At 38.9% G+C, this 21,739-nt stretch overlaps 1 protein-coding gene across 1 annotated transcript in view; it reads right to left on the reverse strand.

The window, feature by feature from the left end:
- RFTN2 (raftlin family member 2) overlaps positions 1-19,393 on the reverse strand; it is a 1,293,449-nt gene extending 1,274,056 nt beyond the window's left edge. Inside the window, exon 1 of the mRNA XM_044060680.1 lies at positions 18,717-19,393. Within this exon, the coding sequence (XP_043916615.1) occupies positions 18,717-18,855 (139 nt within the window). The 5' untranslated portion in view covers positions 18,856-19,393. The remainder of the gene's footprint in view (positions 1-18,716) is intronic.
- Between the last annotated feature and the right edge of the window lie 2,346 nt (positions 19,394-21,739).

Below are 21,739 nucleotides of genomic sequence, written 5' to 3' on the forward strand. Positions count from 1 at the left end.
ATTCAATTTAATTTGCCTATTTGTTTTTAACACTGTCAGCTGGTTTTCTCTCTCTGCCACCACAACATGCCATTCACAGTGCAGACATCTTTGAAATTTACACTCAAGACTTGATACATTTTTGTCACATACTAAAAGCATAATTGTTTTTCCTCACACTATTTATATCGCAATGTGTTCAGATATTCTTGTTCTTAGATGTCTAACTGTCTTACTAATGCACTTGCAGTGTGCTACATAAACTCCATACAATTTTGAAACTGCTTGGTAACAGTATTTTCTTAGTAACTGGATGTATGACCACATATGACTCCAGTATACATCTGCACTGTACATAGTGGCTATGTGGGTCTTGTTCCTTTCTTGTCATGGACAACAGTAGGACAATACAGCATATGTTTTTGTACCAGCAGTATGATACTGCTGCCTCAGTATAGCAAAGAATAGGACTACAGAAAATACTGTATCACATGTTCTCTGTGTGAAGTTTTAAATAAAATTAATAAATCTAGTACTGCACAGCCACTTTTATTTTTTTTAAGTATTCCATATATGGTGGCATACTGTAGTAGATTGGAGCTACCAACTCAGCATGTACAATAATTAGTAAAGCCTGTCCACATGGTTCAGCACTTAGTCTGATGTGTCAAGGAATCATAAGCACAGCTATATTGCCATGGGGCAAACAACATTCAGCAGATTGAGGAGGGGGGCCAGGAATAAAGGAAGTTGGTTAGTATGAGGAAGGGGTGGGGAGGTTGTGTAAAGTTTGACTGGTAGGTACAGGAAAACTTTAAAAAGCCACAGATACCCAGGCAACATCTCTTGATTGGTGTTGGTGACAGGGGACTGTCAGTGTTTGGTTGTAGATCCCGTCAGCCATTGGTGTATGTTGGTACAGGGACTGCAGTGGTGTGTTATGGCCTGGGTAATCTGACTTACTTCCAAATTCTGCCTTCTGTGCACATCTGAATATTACTGGTTGGTATTGATTGGTGTGATTGGCATTGACTTCTAATCTGGCACTCATCTGATACATGATTCTACCTGACTGGCATAATAAATACATGGCTGTGGCCATTTCTTTCAAGCAAGTGTGTGGAATGATATGTTTAATGTTGTGAATGATTATTTTCATCCAAAGGCAATGAATGCTTCCAGCAATTTTAATGGACAACTTTCAGATAAATGTTGTCATTTTTCATGAAAGGCATGTGGCTGAAAGGGCTCTGTTATAGGAGGATGTAGCTTTGAAGAAATAACACTTATGTTGGCAGTGTGCCTTTTAGTATTCAGAATGAAGGCACTACATGGTAGATCTCTTGCAATGTGGGAATTTGGGTAAATCCTCGTAGACTTCAGTTAAATATTTTGAAATGCTGCCTCTGGTATGTCTGTCAAACACCCATCACCTAATATAAATTCAGACATTATGTAAGGTCCCTTTCTTTCGCCTTTTCAGAGTCTGAAGATGGAATGACTTCTGAGACATGTTATGTTATGTTTTTCAAAGTCCCACAGATGTTAAAGAAAAAAAAAAAAAGAAAACGGACAAAACTTTGGAGCTGAAAATATTAAAAGCAATATGATATATGACCTCAGATCTGTTTCAGTTGTGGTATGCAGTTAATGTGAAAAATTGAAATATTTCATGTAAGGGGTCCACTGCAGGTTGCAGAAACACAGTTCATCTAATCTAAATTTAAAAGAAAATGTTAAACTAGTCTGTGCAACCACTATAGATCTCCAGATTAGTTGTGTGTGTGTGTGTGTGTGTGTGTGTGTGTGTGTGTGTGTGTGTGTGTGTGTGTGTGTGTGTGTGTGTGTGTGTGTGTGCGTGTAAACTCCGCAACCCTTCATCCTCAACACAGCCCAGTTCAGTATTGTCTTCTTTGGCTGTAGCATCTATCTCTAGGTGTTACTCCTTTTGGAAAGGGCTTTAGGTGTCGGTTCAAGAAAATTAATTCTAGTTCCACTGGACTGCATCTTGACAATTCATCTTGCTTCCTTAATTTGAGACAAGTATCTGGGCTATGTGATGGATAGAAAAATGCAGATTTTTATATTCAACAACAAAATGACTTTATATAGGAAAAAAATTATTAAACTTGATTCAGTCTTTTACTCTGTCATGCAAATTTCACTCCTTAGCACCTTGGACCTTCTGTGGGAAAAAATATGGATTTTTTTCCCTAATTTTTTTAGAACATCTCATAAAATGGTGTGAGATAAGGCTCTTTGTAGCTTAGTGTAAACATGTGAAATGGAAGTATCATTGTACATTACTTTTTCCAGGTGCAAAACAATGTGCTCAGTTGTGAAGCTCAGAGCTAGCTCTAATACTAAGGGTATAGCCAGGTTTACCTTTGTTTTTTGTTAAGCTGTAAAGCTGGAGGTGAAAGGCTGAAGCCACCCTATGACTGTAATCAGGCTCAATGCAGAGCTCCAGAGCTTGCAGCTGTTGCTCTGTGTTTTCTGCAGTGATTGGCAATTCCACATGAAAGTTTTCTAGCGAGTAGTATCAAGGTGTGACACCTGAGGTGACACCAGCTGTGCTGCACCTGGTGTAGGACAAATAATAAAAAAATGTTATGCAGACTGTCATACTGCAAAACAGTTGATATGGGTAATAGTTTGAAATTCTGAGACTTATTACTCTGAGTCCCAAAATAGTCAGACTAGATGACTGAAAATGTGGGGGGGGGGGGACTGTTGTTCTTTGGAATATTCCCCTTTCTCTGAGGTGTGGTAATACTGTGTATGACCAAACTGCCCTAATGTTGAATGTAAAACACTGACACAATAAGTTCGATCATAGCTAACCCCCCCCCCCCCAAGAACAATAATATCAAGAGAGGCTCTGTCCCTCTGCACCACCTTAGTAACAGGTGCTAATCCTAATGCTGCCCGTTCAGCAACCCTAACCCTACACCTTAACATCATTAAAACCTTCCCATAGCACTGCCACTACACAATATAGACTCATACACACAAAAAATATATCTGTCCCCTAAACCTACCCTAAAATACACAAACTCGTACACAAACACACACAACACCCATCCTTCACTCACCACTAACCCTAACTCTAACTCTCACACACACATATACACACACACACACACACACACACACACACACACACACACACACACACACACACACACACAACCCACTTACCTGTATCAACATTCCATATCACTGACATATCCACTATTTGGCTATCACACACACACACACACACACACACACACACACACACACACACACACACACACACACACACACACACACACACACACACACACCTTTGGGGAGGCTTGCTGGCCCCCCACATTAGGGAAAGCAGGAGAACTCTCCCACTGCAAAAAGAAAAAAAAAAGGAGAAAAATGATGTTTCACTTTCACTTTTTTCCTGTTTTCAGTCTTTTTTTTTCATTATTTGGGACTCGTTATTACAAGTCTTGACATTTTAACAGAAAACCACTGGTACAACACCGCATCCTCTGGAATTCATATGGAAAGTACTAATATGTATTCTAAAAACAATAAAATGCTTACTGTAACCCTTCCACATCTACATTCTGCAACATGGTGTAATTTAAAACTCGTTATGCCACACATCTCTCTCTCTCTCTCTCAACTCACACATACAAGTACAACAGTAGTGAATTAATTTGCTCTATGTGCTGTAAGGCATAATACCAAAGTCATAAACAGCACAATCCTGCCACCCATACATCTTAATTAGCCTGCCTCATTACAGCTTCCTGAAATGTGCACAGACGTACATCTAACTTACATATCACATCATTTTCTTCTGGCAATTCTCAGCTACATCTACATCAACAATCTGGGAGGAGCCAAAATGCAGTGCATTGTCTCAAAAGTAATGCTGTCATATCACAACTGGTGTATTAGTGAATTGTAGGTCTGTGTACCGGAGAGGGGAGCTAAGACGTTGTACACTCTCATATGCTGTGCATGCACATGATGGAGCATGAAGAGCTTCTTGAGCATTCTCACTCCTTACCTGTGATTCCAAGACAAAGACTCCAGTCACTGCTGTGATCCATGAAATAAATACAAGCTGGTGGAATGTAGTCATAATGATCATTTGCATTATATGTGTGTTATGTATGAAGACTGTAAACATGAAAGTTGTTAATTTTACTTCTAGGACTAAATGAGTCATGTTTAAAATGCAAATGTTCATTAACTGCTTTGCATACCTGGAAAATTACTACTCCCAAAATAATTATCCCCATATTTTAAACAAATAAATATGAGTAACGTCGGAACTAAAAATTGGAATTCATAGGTTCATAGGTAGGTACTAGGCTAATGGCCCAAGGGCCTACGTAAGCCTAGCCAACAAGGTTCCCTGGCTTATGCCACCCAAGAAAGTTATTTTCCTGTGCCACTGTCGAGCAGAGACACAGAAGTGATCTTCGGGGTGTATTTCCTATTTCCATCCACTCATCAAGATTTTTCTTGAAGAGTGCTAATGAAGAACTTTGCTTGATATAGATGGTTAGCCTGTTCCAGAGTATGGGAAGTCTCTGGGACAGGAATCTATCCCTCCAGCTTGTCCTGTTTATTGTGGTGACAAGGTTTAGGTCCCTAGAGCGTGTACCTCAGAGGGATTGGGATTTCTTTAGGTGTAGCATGTCCAACAGCTCTGGGTTTGACATAGCTTTATATGTTAGGCAGAGATCACCTCGGAGTAGGCGATATGCTACGGAGTAAAGCTGGAGTTGTTTGAGACGGTCAGTGTAGGGCATTTGTTTGAGGCCAGTAATCCTCTTTGTGAGGTACTTCTGCGGCCTTTCCAGCTGCTGCAGATGTCTTGTGAGGTATATTCCAAAAGAGGCGTTGTACTCTATAATAGGTCTAATGAGTATCGAGTAGAGAGGAACAATGACCTCTTTTTTCCTGGATGAGAACCCTTTTATGATGAGGTGTGCCACATAGAAGGACTTCCTGACTACTGTGGTGATGTGACTATCAAAGGAGAGACTACTGTCCACCTGGGTCCCAAGGTCTCTTATCACACGTTCGGTGTTAAGTAGATTGCTGCCTATGTGGTAGTTCATGGGTACAGAGTTTTTACCAAAGGGGATGACACTGCACTTTTATGCATTGAGCTTGAGGCCATGGCTCGGACACCAGGCATTTGTCTCAGCGAGACAGATTTAATTTAATGTATTTCAAGTATAAAATACATTTAGTTCATCACAAAAACAAAAAAGTAGTATTTTATTTATATACACATTTTAGATTTTGCTTTATTAACACATCAAAAGTGACATACTATGCATATGTTGTTTTTCTTTGTACAAGAACTGTATTTGCACTTCCACTGAGAACAATTACAAAACAGAACATGAGAATATGTAGTAAGTAATAAGAAAATATCAGAGATACTTTTCTTCATGTGGTTTCACCCTAGAAATTCACTCCTACTGAATTCTCATAGTCAAACAATATGTTGTGAAAAATATATTTTTTAATTAAATAAATATAATTTTGTGGGGTCTGGTATGTACTTGTTACATGAAATATCTTACACTGCAAGCTCAGCAGACGTGCTTCTTGAAAATTAGTGAAGCCAAAATTCAAAGACAGAGCTCCCTAATCCTACAATATAATACAATACATTTACAAACAACACACAAACACATATCACTTATATGTTTTATGTTACACTAGTGCTTTATGGGCTACACTATTTGCCTAGGTTATACTGAATGTGGCATTAGGTAGTCTGTATTGATTTATCTAAATGGAATGTTTTGTCAATGACTCTGAACAAATGTTATTGTTATATTTTTAGTAGTAACTTTTTACTTATTCAATGTATTTTATTGGGAAATGTTGACCAAGGTGGTCACCAAGGGAAGAGGTGGACATACATTCTTGTATACACACAAGAATGACCTGTCAGACAAGATGTTCAATGGCCAGGAAGGAGGCAAAGAAATGCTCGGACAGGCAGATGGAGGTACCATTTCCAAAAGTATTCTCTGTACCTGCAGACAGCATGCTGAGGAAGGACAGGATTAGAGAATACAATAGCTGGTTGCAGCACTGGACTAAAATGACGAGCATGGGACAGGTAGAAGGATAACGGAAGTCTTTGTGTATAAGTGGAAGAGACAGTGATGGTGAAAGGTGGGTTAGAAAGGTTACTCTCCATAGTTTTACCTTTTATCTAAGACAAAAGAAGGGATGGGTACTCAGACAGGCAGGGGGAGAAATTAATTACAGAATGCAGCCCAGACATAAAAAGTGATAATTCAGTGTGGCTGGACAGGAGTAAGAAATATAGGATGGATCATGGAGGGAAATAATAAAATAAATAAAAATATAAATCCGAAAATAATACACTAACACTAATCATAGAAATTCATAGAATGTCTTGTGCTGATATTTATTTTACATTTGTTAACCGGGTAGAGTCAGGCTGAGCAAGTAGCCCGTTTTCAGGGGAGACCCGGGGAGATAAACTCCATAACAATAGTACAAAAAGATTACAAATTTTTTTAAAAGATTTACAAGCAATATACAATAAGTTTGACCGTTGCCAACAATCACAATTTACAAAAAGGTGAATACAAAACAGAAAACATTACATTTCTTAACCCTTACATGAAACTCATTAGATATATAACTAAAAACCATTGTGGTATTTTCATTTGGTAGAAGACAAGAAGATAGCAGAACAGAAAACATTTGATCGAAGGCATGAGAAACTAGCCAGGAGTATTACAGGAACATAGCCATTGTTGAGTAAGGTATTCCTTTAGGAGTTTTTTGAAGCTATGATGATCTGTGTTTTTCAAGATATTCTGGGGTAATAGGTTCCACTGTTTGGCTACAGTGAGGGAGAAGAGAAAGTCACCAAAGTAATTATGGAGCTTTGCAACCTTGATGATCTAAGGGTCCTGGGGTTGGTATTTAGTTGCACTAGGGTGGAGGGTGCAAGGGACTTTTCAGGTTTGTGGATAATAGAGTGGGCAGTGGTGAGCTGAGTGAGCAATAACAGACTGGGAAATTCAGGCCAATATATAAAATACTGAATAAAGAGCTCAGCAAGACTGCAAACTCTTTTATTAACGCTTCTGGTATCTCGGCTCAAACGCCTTCAACGAATAAGTAAATTCAAACAGCAGCAGTCCTTTTATACACAAGCAATTGGTTATTAACATTAATTAAACCATTAATAATACAATTATCTGCCCATTTACCCACATGAAATCAATGGAAAACAGTGAAAAACCAAGCTACCCTTAAAGAGACATATATTGAATATGAAGAAACCCCTACTTCATGAAAACTTTTTATGCATATGCATATACTATATTCCAAACTTTATACACCATATTTTATGACAATTTAAAATACAAAATGACTCATATATTAATATTTGTCAATGATAAATAAGTTATATATAAATTATTTACTTAATTATTTATTTTTATGTATGAATTATTAATTTCCAAGTTCATCTCTCTAGGATACAAGGTTCTAAAATTCACAATGAAGCCAGTGTAAGTTTTGAAGAGCAAGGCAATGATGGGTCCTGTTGGGTATATTAGCAGCAAATTTTGCTATTTTGTTATAGCAGGAATCAAGTAGATGTAAATCAGACTTGTGCAGGTTAGTGAAAAGTTGAGAAAAGTAGATAGGAGCTGGGATCTGGCTGTGGCTACTCTGGCATTTTGAGTAAGGTAAGGTTTGGCCCTATATAGAGCACCAAGTTTGATGTGAACTTTCTTTATTGTGAGTGATATGTGCTTATTGAATGCTAGGTTGTTGTCTATCGTGATGCCAAGTAGTTTTGTTTGGTTAACTGATTCTATTATAGTGCCATTAGTGGAGTAGATGGAGAGAGGAGGTGGTTTTGCTTTGGATTTCCTGTTAGAGAAGATCATTAATTTTGTTTTGTTTGGGTTTAGGATGAGTTGAAGTTCATTTAGATAAATTTCAATATCTAAAAATGACTTTTGCAGTTTATCTTGGAGTAGCCTCATTAGCATATTGAATAATAGAAGCAGTGGCAGTGTTTAGACTATTTGTGAATATAATAAAAAGAAGAGGCCCAAGTATGGAACTCTGAGTAACCCAAAAAGAGACTGGGAGAAGTGTGGAGAATTTATTATCCCATTTAGTTGATGGTTGTCGATTAGTAAGGTAGCTGAAGAACCAGTTGAGAGCTGTAGAGTTGAGGTTGAGGAAGCTAGAGTGTTGAGTAGTAGTTGGCGGGATACAGTATCAAAAGCTTTGGACATATCAAGGAATATAGTAGAGACTAGTTGCCCATTGTTTTTGAGGAGGTTGATGTAGTTAGTGAAACTTATGAGGGCTGTGGAGGTACTGTGTTTTGTATGGAAGCTGTGCTGTGAACTAGATAAGAGGTTATTTGTAGTGAAGTTGCCTAGGAGCTGCTTATGGATACATTTCTCTAAGATTTTGGCTAGGGGTGAAAGAATGGCAATGGGTCGATAATTAGAGAGATCTTTAGATGGGCCTCCCTTGTGGAGTGGGATGACATGGGATATTTTCCATACTATGGGGACATATTGTTCTGCGATGGAACGGCTGATTAGGATAGATACGGGACAGGTGATGGAGCTTGCAGCAGTTTTTGAGAAGTCATTAGGGAGTTGGCCAGCTGCTAGACAGGTAGGTTTTAGTTTTGATGGGAGTTTTTTGATATAACATAGGTTTAAAAGAGAAGTAGTTGGGTTTAGAGTTAGTACAAGTAGGCACTGTAAGGGGTTGGTTAGATTTGTGGTTGTTTAAAAGTGAGGTGACAGTTGTGATGAAATGAGAGTTAAATTGGGATGCTATACATTCAGTGCTATTTGTTGCAGATGGTGCAGGGGTAGAGGTTTTGCCAGGGTTGAGGAGGTAGTTATGTTTTGCCAAAATCTTTGTGTGTTATTTACGTGTTTTTGCTGAGAAGCTAGAAAATAAGATTTTTTTTGTCAGATAATATTTGCTTCTTAGTTAGGTTTCTTAGTTGTTTGTAGAAGATGTGGTTTTCTGAGGTTTTGCAGGTTTGATAAGCAGTCCAGGCTTTCTCTATCCTTTTGTTTAATAAGAGATTTAGCATCTTTGGTTATCCAAGGTAGGTTTTTGGCTTTGGAGCAAATTTTTCTTGTTGGTGCGAGGTTATTAAGGATGATGAGGAAGGTATTGTTAAAATATTGTACAGCTTGGTCAAGGTGGAGTGATTTTAGAGGTGACCAGTTACAGTTTTGAAGTAGGGAATTTAAGATGGTAGGGGAAATTTTTTTTGCTGCGTATGTGTTTGAAAATGACATTACAGGGGAAGTGAATGCATTTCCTTAGAAGAAAGGTAGAGGAGTGATCACTGAGAGAATCGGAGAGGCACCCAGCCTGGTGGGCAAAGTTGGGCTTATTGGTTAGTATCCAGTCTAGAATAAATTATTTATTGATGTGTTTATCGATTCTAGTGGGGGAGTTTATAGTTTAGGTAAAACTGAATAACCTGATAAAATTGGAGGCCTTGTCAGATGAGCAGGATAGCCAGTTCAAGTTAAAATCACCTAGCATTATAGTTTATTGGTAGAAAGTAGAGGATGCCCAAGATAGAAGACTTTCAATGGTAGGTAGATTATTTCCTGGTGATAGGTACGTGGCAATAATTATGATGGCTTTATGTGGATGTACTTCAAATTGGGTAGTTAGAACTTCTGCTTCTAACAGATCTGGGGGAGTACAGATTAATTTTTCAATTTTGAGGAAATTTTTACACATGATGGCAATGCCTCCACCACGCTTGTTCAGCCTATCATGTCTAATAACATTATAACCAGTAGTAAGTATTTTCTCATCTTTAATGTGGTTTTAGCCATGTCCCTGTAATAATTACTATATCAGAATTGTAGGTAGTTAGGGCTGCATGAAATTCACTATTTTTTTTTTGTGATACTTCTGAGGTTAAAATTAGTTATGAGTAAATCTGATTTGGAATTTTTTAGAGGAAGAAAGTGGACGGCAGTATTAACACGTGTGGTTGGTGTTATTGGGTGGGGTGGGAGTAGCTGTTTGAGTCCTGGGTTAGGATGTATGTTAGCTTGGAGTTTGATTTCTGTTAGTGAGGATAGAAGGAGAGAGAGTTTGAACTTGGGTATCTGGAAAGGAAGGAGGGTTGGGGGTATGGACATATTTATAGTGGAAGAGCAATATGTTAGAGTTAGTGTAGAGGTTAGAACAGATGTGAAAATGGATATTTAGTTTTGTATGGTATGTAACAGTGGGGAGTGTAGGAAAGGGTAGTGTGTTATGTTTGATGTGATGAAGGAAGTGGAGTGGGAGGCTAGGTAGAGGGTAATGAGTAGGAGAGAGTTGCTCAAAAGAGTGGTGATAACTGACATGGTGAAACAGTAGGGAAATAGGAAAAATATGGGTGGGTTGGTGTCTGCAGTTTAGTAGAGAGAGAAACATGTACTAATACTGTTATGGGGTGACAGTGTTATATAAGGGATGAAAATAATGGTTAGTGAGGTGGGAGGGGAGAAGATGAAAAAAAATAATTGATTGCGGGTGTGTTGGATGAGGTAGCTGCAAGTTATAGGATAATGAGTTAACAAGGTGTGGTTTGGGTTAATAAGTGTAAGGAAAGTGGGGGTATGCGGGAATGCGAGTATGGTAGGGGAACAAAGTGAGCCCGAGCGAAGCGAGGGTGAATGGAGCGGGTTGAGCCAAGCCCAGAGGCAAGCACAGTCCAGAAACAATTAGTAAAAAGTCTAACAGAAAAAGGCTATGTACTGTTAATAGTAAGAAAAAAGAGGTTTTATTGTGTAGTACTATCAGGTAAGAAATGTCTTAAAGCAGGCTGATTAGTCCAGCATTTAACAGGCATAAGTTTGTTGAAAACTAACAGAGTCTTTTAAGAATGTGGGGGGGGATCCTTGCTGCCAAGCTGCTTCCCAGTGTACCAACTCACTAAAAAGTAGGTAATGCCTTAAATAAGTATATTTTAAGACTTAAAAAACTAAGCCAACATACTTTGTAGAGAAAAAAAAGATGCTGCAAGGTGAGAGATAACACAGCTAAATGATGAGTGATGTTCGTTGCAACCATTTATTCAATATGCAGGACTTAACAATACACTGGCAGTATGGAGAGGAAAAAGACAAAGCTTGACTGTTAGCTGAGGAGACAAAAAAAATCATTACTAATTATGGTGTTTAGCACACAAAAGATAGATGGAGGTATTTTAGAGAGTACCCTTAGGCTATGTGACATAAGCCAGGGAACCTTGTTGGCCAGGCTTACTTAAGCCCTTAGGCTGATAGCCTAGCACCTACCTATGGTACATCTTACATCTGTCCCTGTAATCACAACTACGTAGGTAAAAGCTGCACTCTCTAAAGCCAAAAACACAGCATCCATGGGACCGGACAACATCCCAGGCTGTGTTTTACATGAACTTCAGAACGAACTGGCTCCCCACTTAAGCACCATGTTCAATAATAGCCTCGCATCAGGCTTTGTGCCCACTGAATGGCACACAGCAACAGTTATCCCACTCCACAAAGGGGGAGCCACCACTGATCCCTGGAACTATCGACCTAGTAGTCTGACGAGCCTGGTCTGCAAGGCCATGGAACGTATCATCATGGAACTCATAAACAAAGACATGGGTAACCTCCAAACTCTGGATCCCACCCAGTTCAGGTTTGTGAAAGGCAGATCATGCCTCCTGAACCTGACCGACTTCTTTGAGGCAGTCACCAAAGCCGTAGATGAGGATAAGGTGGTTCAGACAGCCTATCTTGACCTTGCCAAGGCTTTCGACACCATCCCCTATTCTGGAATTATAGCTAAACTCACTAAACTAGGTATAAATCCGTACGTCACAAGATGGGTTGCCAACTGGCTCACTGACAGAACCCACACTGCAAAATTTGCAGACTCCAAATCTGACCTCAAAGCAGTGACAAGTGGAGTACCACAGGGTTCTGTCCTGGGACTTCTCCTGTTTGGTATCTACTTCTCTGAAGTACAGGCTAACACAGAAGGCCTCTGGCTATCGAAGTTCGTACATTACTGCAAACTAGGAGCCATAGTCAAGTCCCCAAATGATGTGGACATCCGACAGAAAGGCCTCACTGAGACAGATGCCTGGTGTCACAGCCATGGCCTCAAGCTCAATGCCAAAAAGTGCAGTGTCATCCCCTTTGGTAAAAACTCTGTACCCATGAACTACCACATAGGCAGCAATCTACTTAACACCGAATGTGTGATAAGAGACCTTGGGACCCAGGTGGACAGTAGTCTCTCCTTTGATAGTCACATCGCCACAGTAGTCAGGAAGTCCTTCTACGTGGCACACCTCATCATAAAAGGGTTCTCATCCATGAAAAAAGAGGTCATTGTTCCCCTCTACTCGACACTCATTAGACCCATTATAGAGTACAGCGCCCCTTTTGGAATGTATCTCACAAGACATCTGCAGCAGCTGGAAAGGCCACAGAAGTAACTCACAAAGAGGATTACTGGCTTCAAACAAATGCCCTACACTGACCCCCTCAAAAAAACTCCAGCTTTACTCCGTAGCATATCGCCTACACCGAGGTGATCTCTGCCTAACATATAATGCTATGTCAAACCCAGAGCTGTTGGACATGCTACACCTAAAGAAATCCTAATCCCTCTGAGCTACACGCTCTAGGGACCTAAACCTTGTCACCACAATAAACAGGACATGCTGGAGGGATAGATTCCTGTCCCAGAGACTTCCCATACTCTGGAACAGGCTACCCATCTATGTCAAGCAAAGTTCTTCATTAGCACTCTTCAAGAAAAATCTTGATGCATAGATGGGAAATAGGAAATGCACCCCGGGGATCACTTCTGTGTCCCTGCTCGACAGAGGCACAGGAAAATAACTTTCTTGGGTAGCGTAAGCCAGGGAACCTTGTTGGCTAGGCTTACGTAGGCCCTTGGGCCGATAGCCTAGTACCTACCTATGAGCCTATGTTGTATAATATGTATTATATGTTGGAAGGGTGGCCTAATGGTGAAGGTGTTTGCCTTACAAACACAAGGTGCTGGGTTTGAGTCTCACAAGGGATAATTGGCTAGGCTTAAAATGGCTCGCAAGGGCAGTTAGCTTAATACTTACTTATGAACCTATATGTTGCGTTCCTTACTGATGTTAAAATAATGAGTTGTACATTTAGCAATTTCTTTTGCATATCACTGTATTCACTGTTATATTGCTTGTACAGTAAAGTCTGTAACTTGGAGCTTTTCTCCCTGGGCCTCCGCTGAAATGGGTTCTTTTTGACCCAGACGAATCCCGGTAAACAAATGTGAAATAAAAAAAAAAAAAAAACTACAATTCATGCCAAAGGAGCAAGATCCATTGGCATAAAGAGATAAAGCCATACTACAGCCTGGGTGTCCCTAGTTGAATTGCTTGCTCAAGCATACTTATCCTTAGGGGAAGGGGTAACTTGGAACCATCCAATGCAGCCATCCTTTGGAAGAGGAACAGCTCAGGAGTGGCTGACTGGCCACCAAGTTACAAACATAGTGGCCCTCATCATAGGTGCACAGGAGTCTGCACTTGGATGGGGAATGCACAGTAACACTTGAGATGATTTAGGTCACTTATCCCTTGCCCTGATGAGGTATTAAGGCCATACCAAATATGTCTGTTTTGACAGGATGTAGGAGAGGGCAAAAAAATTGCCACCAAGGCTGCTTGTATGATGGCTTCACCCAGCCAGCTCTTATCCTCATTGAAGAATGCCCAGGACAGAAGAATTAATGGGTCTGGTTGTCAAGGGAGACATGACTGCCAGCAGTCACAGTGGCATAAACATACAGAAAAAAAATCAGTGTTAAAATAAAACATAGAATACCAAGTAAAACACATTGTTTACAGCCTAACAACTATGTTGCAGTAATTCAATACTTCATACACTAGGTAACACTATTTACTCTTAATGATTTATTTTCTCTAACATTCCTTATAACAACACAGACTTCTCTGAACTAAATCTGGTATTTTAAACTTTTATCTTTTGAGAATAAAACATTTAGTGTACAGTATTTTTGTCATCTGAATAAATGGCCAGCACACTCCATATGGAACAGTACATTTTCCATCTTCTTTTCATATTTTTTATACACCACACTTTCACATCATATACTATTTAATCATTTCATCTGCGACTTTCACCAGTATATTTCCAAAAGCCCTTCATGAACCAAAAGTCAATTAATAGATATTGAAATGTTTCTACAACTAGCTGGTATCCCCATCTACTCCAAAACCCCAGTTTAACTGACAGCATTTTAAAAATCCTTTACCAAGGACACAAACAAAATAGCTGCCCTCTCGTATACATTCCCTTTATGAAACAAACTTTGCTGTCATGGGATAACCACCAAAATATTTATCACCTTTGTAAAAAGTTTTTTTCTATCATCGCTACATACTGGCCTTTTCTGCCACAATTTCACACCCATCTGTCTCTTCTATACCACTACATACAAATATTAAAATCCACACGTATACAATCATATGCAGAATGACATAAAAAGACATATGATTAGGAAAACAAGCAAGCCTTTATCTAGATAACTTAGTTTTCACAATGCAACCACATTAAGAGAAAAAAGCTGAAAAACAATATTTCAGTCATAAGCAATCATAAGCAAAAAGAATATAATCTTTGATTAGGACAATATACTAAGAGTACGTGCATGACGTTATGCACAGTATTTACAAAATAAAGGAAAATTAGCATAAGGAATATAATATTTGATTAGAACAGTACAGCAAGATAACAGGTGTACTTTATATGTACAATATTTACAAAGTCTATAAAAAGTGTCAGTAGCAATGAATTGTGAGTATGAGTCATTAAGGCCTGACTTGAGCAGAAAATAAATTAACCAACATCTCTAAAACTTGTGAACTTGCACTGTAGTAGTAGATAATAATGTTTTCTTAAACAGAACATATTATCTAAGGCAGTAACTTCTTTAAGTAGGCTGTTCTATGCAACATGTCCAGGCCTGCAGAAAGATTTGTATTCATAAAACATTAGTGAGAAGGGAGGAATGTACATTTTTAATGAATTACTTCTAGGGCATAAGAAGAATCCAGCACCTTTTATTTTTCAGCAAGTAGTGGAAAGTAACCTTCATTAAGCAGTTTAAGGGTAAATGTTTTCAGAAAACTAGGCCTAGAAGATACAGGAAGTCATTTATCTTGCTCAATGTGGAAGAACACTGATATTTAGTCTAGCTAGCAAGGTTAAAAAAATCTTCAGATTTTATTTTTGGTTGTTTTCCAGATCACAGTGTTGTAGCTAGAAAAAACACAATGATAGGTAAGACATATTCAATTCTTTTTCAACACCTTTATTAATTTATCACTTAATACACAGTCAAACATACCTTAATAGTAAATAAAACAAACCATATTAACATGTTTTTTATTTACATACATTATACTTCACACATTTTCTTTCTTTATAACTATCATCAGTCCAACTTTATATAAATTGCTCAATATCTGCTTTCCCTTGACCTCACTCTCCTGCTGAGCATTATTCTGCACGTATTCCCACAATTTCAATTTATTCCTATGTAATTTGCACCTTCTCTTTTCTAAAGATCTCTTCAATTTTTTAACTTCTTTTAGAATAGTCAAAACTTCAACTACAGTTGTTACATTTTGGATTCCATTTTCGAGTAACTGCATTTTTTTGTGCAGCCAACATAATTAAACTCCCTTTCAAAACGCTGCTAAGGAAAAGCTCAAGCGGAACTCACTGCAGACACCAAGCGTGGCAAACGAGTTCTGAGGTAGCATGGGGAAGAGCTCAAATTTAGATTCTCGAGCTGTTAGAAGGCGGACGGTCAGTTCCGAGTGTCAGAACCGAGTCCCTCAGTTTAATGGAATGACTTGGACAACATCAGATCAAAGGTTAAATAAACTGTCCATATGGTGGTGCTGCGGTAGCGTTGTCGCCTCACAGCAAGACGTTGTCCTGTTCGATTCTCAGCTAGAGCATCTTCTGTGTGGAGACATGCGTGAATGGGTGTACCTTCGTTGAAGGTTGTGCATCAGGGCTGGCAACTCGGCACGTAAAAATCTACTGCCAATCAGCGGACCGGAGTTTCGCTGTGGCGATCCCTAACCGGGAAAAGCCGAACGACACAACAACATCAATGTCCTAACTGATTTGGAACTAAAGGACTGAACTGACTGTACTGGCAGTTTCTTCTCTGTAAAAGGTGACATTTCTGTTTTCTGTAGTACTTGTGTATATAATATGTACTAATACTGACTGCCTTTGAAATGTTTATGCTTTTGATTCAATGTATTGTTTTTGTACATGATACTTGTCTTTGTCTTGAAGCCCAGGCACTTACTCAGCTAACAGAGAAACAAGCACAAATATATAAATAAACAAAACAAAAACTGCATGTACTTGAGAGTGTATGACATTGCTCTTCACATTACTACATCCCACTTCATTGCTTTTCTAGCAATGAAGAGTGGCTATAGACTTTCATAAGACCTATCCTGGCAGCCGCATGGTCTGTAGATTGTTACAAGATACAGGCAGTGAAAGATAGCACTTTCCTGTTTTCATTCTCTCAAGGCCATCAGCAGCTTTGCTTAAAAATATACGAAGGAGCCTTAAAGGCAAATTAGTAGCAGTGAAACACCAAGGCTGACCATCTCCACTGGAAAGAAACATCTCTCCTGCCCTCCCCCAAGCTCTGTCTTATCTCTGAACCCAGGTGGCTAATGCTAGAAACAGCATGCCACATTGCAGATTGGTATACTTTCACAGATGAATACAAGGGCCAAACTAACCCATGCCTTACAAGCATATTTATCTATTTGTATTTGTTCTGCAACAGATAAATTCTAAGGAGCAAATTAACATATGCCATATAAAAATATTTACTTTTTTTTCAGAGGTTTCACCTTGGTACAGTTATACAGCGGAATCTTGGAGAGAAGTTCCAGAATTAAATGATTTGCTACACGCTACAGATATAATTTATATACACACAGCAATAAGTATGCATACAACAGTATACAAAGACTACTACAGCAATGAAAAAAGCTAGTGCGTGTCAACAATTTAAGAAACATGTATACAACATTAACACAATGACAATTACTTTGTTACATCATAAATGATGTATAAGCAAAGCAATAGCAGTAGCACAGTATGCACACCATGCAATGAATGCAGACACAAATTTGTGACACTTGTACATAAAAACAGTGGCGTGCATACAGACATGATAGTAGCTCAGTCCCCCTGTATTAATGCACAACTTCCCTTTAGCTTTCAAAAGTCTGCTTCAGGGCCCTTAGTGAAAAAAAAACTTGCTGTACTCCTTTGCTTTAACTTTAGTTCACCTCAGCAAAACAGTGTATTCACAGTCCAGTTCTTTTCATAATTTCATATTCATAACAGGACTTGGAACAACAAATGATTTACATAGGACATTTTCCAACTGCTGCCACACACAGCACACACTGAATGAAGTCTGGTTCCCACTTCCTTTCAAGACAAAGAAGTCCTGTTTACCAAGCGTAAAAACTGAATATACAGCAGCACTGTTTGAGAGCCAGAAGAGGGATTCCCCTAAAATATCCTAGCAGGAACATTTTATTCAAAATTATCAGATTTAACATGACTATCACAATTATTATTTTAGATGAAAGGTCGATTTAACATGGATATCTCAATACTAAAAATAAATAAATACAGACCAAAAGGCAGTGTAGAAAAACAAAGTCATAGCCTGACTCACAGGTCCTCGTTTTATTCTCCTTGATGTAAATAGAAAGAATTTTGACAAAAACATCAAAAGCAAAATGCATCCTGTTGTTTTAACTGTTGCATTCTTTATCAGTGCTTTCACCTAACACAGCAAGACTGGCATCTTTTAACACAAACAAATGCTGATAGCTCATAAAATGGGAATCTTTAAAGACATCTGGAAATACAGAGTGGTCTCTGTTCCCTGAAGGCAGCCATCTGGGCTTGTCTGTTTATGTTTTCCACTCTCAGGAACAGGGGAGCTCCCTAGCACTTAACTGAAGGCTGGATTGCTTCTCTCAGTGAGAAAGCAAGCAGTTATCGCCACATTAAAATATAACAAAGGGTTTCTTTTCTGTTGGGATGCAAAAGTCCTGTAAAAAAAGCAAAGTTTTGTGCAACTGTTTAATTATTACAGTATAAAATACAAAAATAAAAATCTGCCATATAATTAACTTGCACATAACTCGTCATAGTTATATATGGCATTATTTTCAGGTTCTAATATCCTCAGAATGCATTCCCACTTTAGAAAAAGTATAGAAAAAAACCTACACAGCAACATTATCTCATAACTGTTTTGCATTGAAAGGCAATAGAAATCAGTAAAAACAATACCTGATTGCTGTAAATGTGAATATTGTAAAAGTAAAAAACAGTTTACACATATTCCCCATTTTCTTCCTGATCCTAGCAATAAATACTACACTTTAAGACCTTTTCTGAGTTATGCATATGAACTGCATTTCTTGGGTACAGAGACAATTTAAAAAGCTCTACAATGCTTAAATACCTTTTACTTACCAAGATATGTACTAGGTTGTGTAATGAAAATTAATCAAGACAACAAAAGAAACATCTTACCTTCTAGAGAAAAGTCCAAGAGCATGTATTCATAAGCAGTATCTGTTTTTGTTTCTACTTGTGGTCTCTTTAAAGTAGAGAATATTTTTCCTGGACTACTGTCATCAGGGTCTTCCAGCTTTCTCAATCCACATCCCATTGTAGTTCTATAAAGAGAGAAAACTTTTCAAGACTAGAAAACTCCAGCAGGGAATGAGTTGTCACTTGGATTTCTGTAATAAGAATTTCCACAGTGTAAACTTAGCTTCTTTTCTTCATGTCTAGTATAAACGCAGCATCTAAATGTTACGTAGCAGTCAGAACCAGCAGCGACCAAAACTTGAAAAAACTTTCTGCTTTCAGTATGTCTGCAGTCATCTTACAGCTCTGCAAGCTGTAGCCCAAACCTGCATGAACTCCATGCAGTCACAGCACACACACAAACTGCAAGAACTGGAGAGGTTTGTCATGCCACGTCAGTCTGTAGCTGACCCCCCATTACAGTTCTGTTGATCTGCATACCTCTGGAGCTCCATCCACCCACACCGGCTAGCTTGCCGGTAGTCAGATGCTGAAGAGAGTAACAGTTCTGTTATTTATGGCAGGCACTATCAATAAAAAGAGAAAACAGCAGTACTGTGGAGTGTGACCGAGGTCCAACCTGGTCAAAGACCAAAATTATTTCCAGAAAGGAAGTCAACAGTGCAGAAAGGAAACTGCTTCTGGCATCTCAGAAGAGTGGAATGTTGCTAAAAAGTAGTTGTGTAATCTAAATCTAGTTTCCTGCATTCTTAAGAAAATCTGTATTGTAATGCACATAGTAACAATTACCAGAAAAGCCTCATAACTGTTGCTCTTCTGTGAAGTCACACACCTCAAGCCTCTGGATCAGTTAACATTTTTTACTTTATGTTGGAATACCAAATATTAACTCACACAGAAAAGACCTCTGACAAAGAACAATAGAATGTAACATTTCTTAAATAATTTTTTGTGAAGATATGTTAAAATGTACATTTGCAGTATATATTCTTTTGTCTGGGAACTGTGGGAAGGAGTGCATTTTCAGTTAAAGGGTTACCTGGCTGAGCTCTGTATACTTGTATCACTATTGCAGTGCAACCTGGAGTCTCCTTCCCTTTTCTTCATGTGCACTCTGACCCTGTAATGACAAAACAAGACCCCCCCCCCCCAGCAAGGCTTCCAATGCCTCTTCCAGAAGTTTTTTGGCTAGAATTTGAGTAACTAAACTCATAAGTGCTACCATTATTGGCTTGGGATTGCCAAGCTTACATACTCTGATTTTATGGCCTCTGGCTGCATGCATACCTACATTTGCTGTGGATCAGCTTGGCGGATTGGCTTTCAACATTCCCAGGAAGTTCCTAACCATGCTTACTGAAATAAATAGCAAAGTCCTGCTCAAGGATTCATTCAGACAAAAGAATATGCCTTTCCTACAGGCAAAGCAAACAAAACACTGCATATATTTCCTACTTGTAGCCAGGCAAGTGTACTCAGCTAAATACTTTTTTTTTTTTTTCTGAGCATCTGTCAGGTATGTCATAGCTTGAGGAGACATGAAGATGTATTTAACTCACCAGATATTGTCTTATAATATATCTGAACAATTTCTGATTGGAGACTGTATTACTGTGAAAACAGCCATGTATGGCTTATATGTGACAATACATTTAAATGTACATTAAGAGCAGCAGTTTAAGATTATAAGCAGAAAATGGAAGTTTTTGGCTGCATACCTGCTACTAAAATCCTTAATTCAGGGTTCCTGGTAAATTAAAGTGATGAGCACTGTCAGTAGGGTATAATGTTTCTTTTCTACCACCATGCTTTAGGAAAACAAACATATCTGCCAGCTGCAGAAAGATGATGTATTGAAGCCACCTCTAGTGTCATACAAAGATAAAGCCCTGACTACTGCCTAGGTAACCCAAGCTTGATTAGCAGATTTAGCACTTGACAGAGCTGTCAGGGAGGATGTCTGTGCCCATCTTGGGTGAGGGGGTAGAGCTGACTGCACACGGCTGCAATCCTTAAAAGGAAAGTGGGGTGGTACATACAGTCTTGGAGGGTAGGCATGTTGTGCACCAAACAGCCATACGACGGCAGACTTCACTGAGCAAGTGCATGGTGGTTCCCACAGTGACATGGATCACAAATACCCCCCCCCCCCCACAAGCAATTCTCACAGCTGCCTAAATGATAGCCCCTCAGATGGCTCTTACATTTGTGGATTTGGAGATGACTCCACCATAAAGGAGGGAATGGGCTGAAGTCCAGCTGGAAGAGGCTTTATGGTTGGCAAATATAGAGCAAAAAGGACCTAGAAAAAAAAAAGATGACTTCACCGTGACTGGGGTATAGCTGTCCTGGAATTGCTGTGAGGGTGGGTGGAATAAGCTGTCAGCACTGGTTCATCCATCCCAGAAGGTGGAGGTGCAGTGGCTCCTCTCTCTTGCTGTAGCTCAGGTGACTTCTGAGTGATTCTGTGTGGCCTGGGATTAAGTTATAGATATAAGGAGCTGGCCAGAAAGAATGTAGCAATGTGGAAACACCCCCCCCCCCCCGTATGACTGATATTACAAACCTGCATGGCTGACTTCCAAGGCACAAATCCAGGCTTAACTGTGTCAAAAAAAATCCTACGCTCTTCTTTGCATATGTAAAGACTATGTTTACAAAAGTACACAAGAGCAAAATAAAACCCATTCTGATCTCAGTAACATCTGAATGCTGTTATCCATACTATTGCTGATCATACCTGTAATAATTTGAAATAAAATCTTGGAAACGTGTACGTAAATATTAGTTTTTACCATTAACAGCCCTGGTTTCTAAGCTGACAGATACCAAGCTATCACTACCTATTCTGAAAAACTGCTGGATTGTTTGTAATCGTCAAAGAAACTGTAATGCAGTTGTGTCATTTATTCACTGTGCATATTTGGAAATGAACTGCTAATAAAATAGTACACTGTCCTTTATTTCAGAATAAAATTATAAAACACTATCTGTGGTGACTG

Source organism: Protopterus annectens, chromosome 2.part0 (genome assembly GCF_019279795.1).
Source record: "Protopterus annectens isolate FY-2018-M chromosome 2.part0, PAN1.0, whole genome shotgun sequence".
NCBI lineage: Eukaryota > Metazoa > Chordata > Ceratodontiformes > Protopteridae > Protopterus > Protopterus annectens.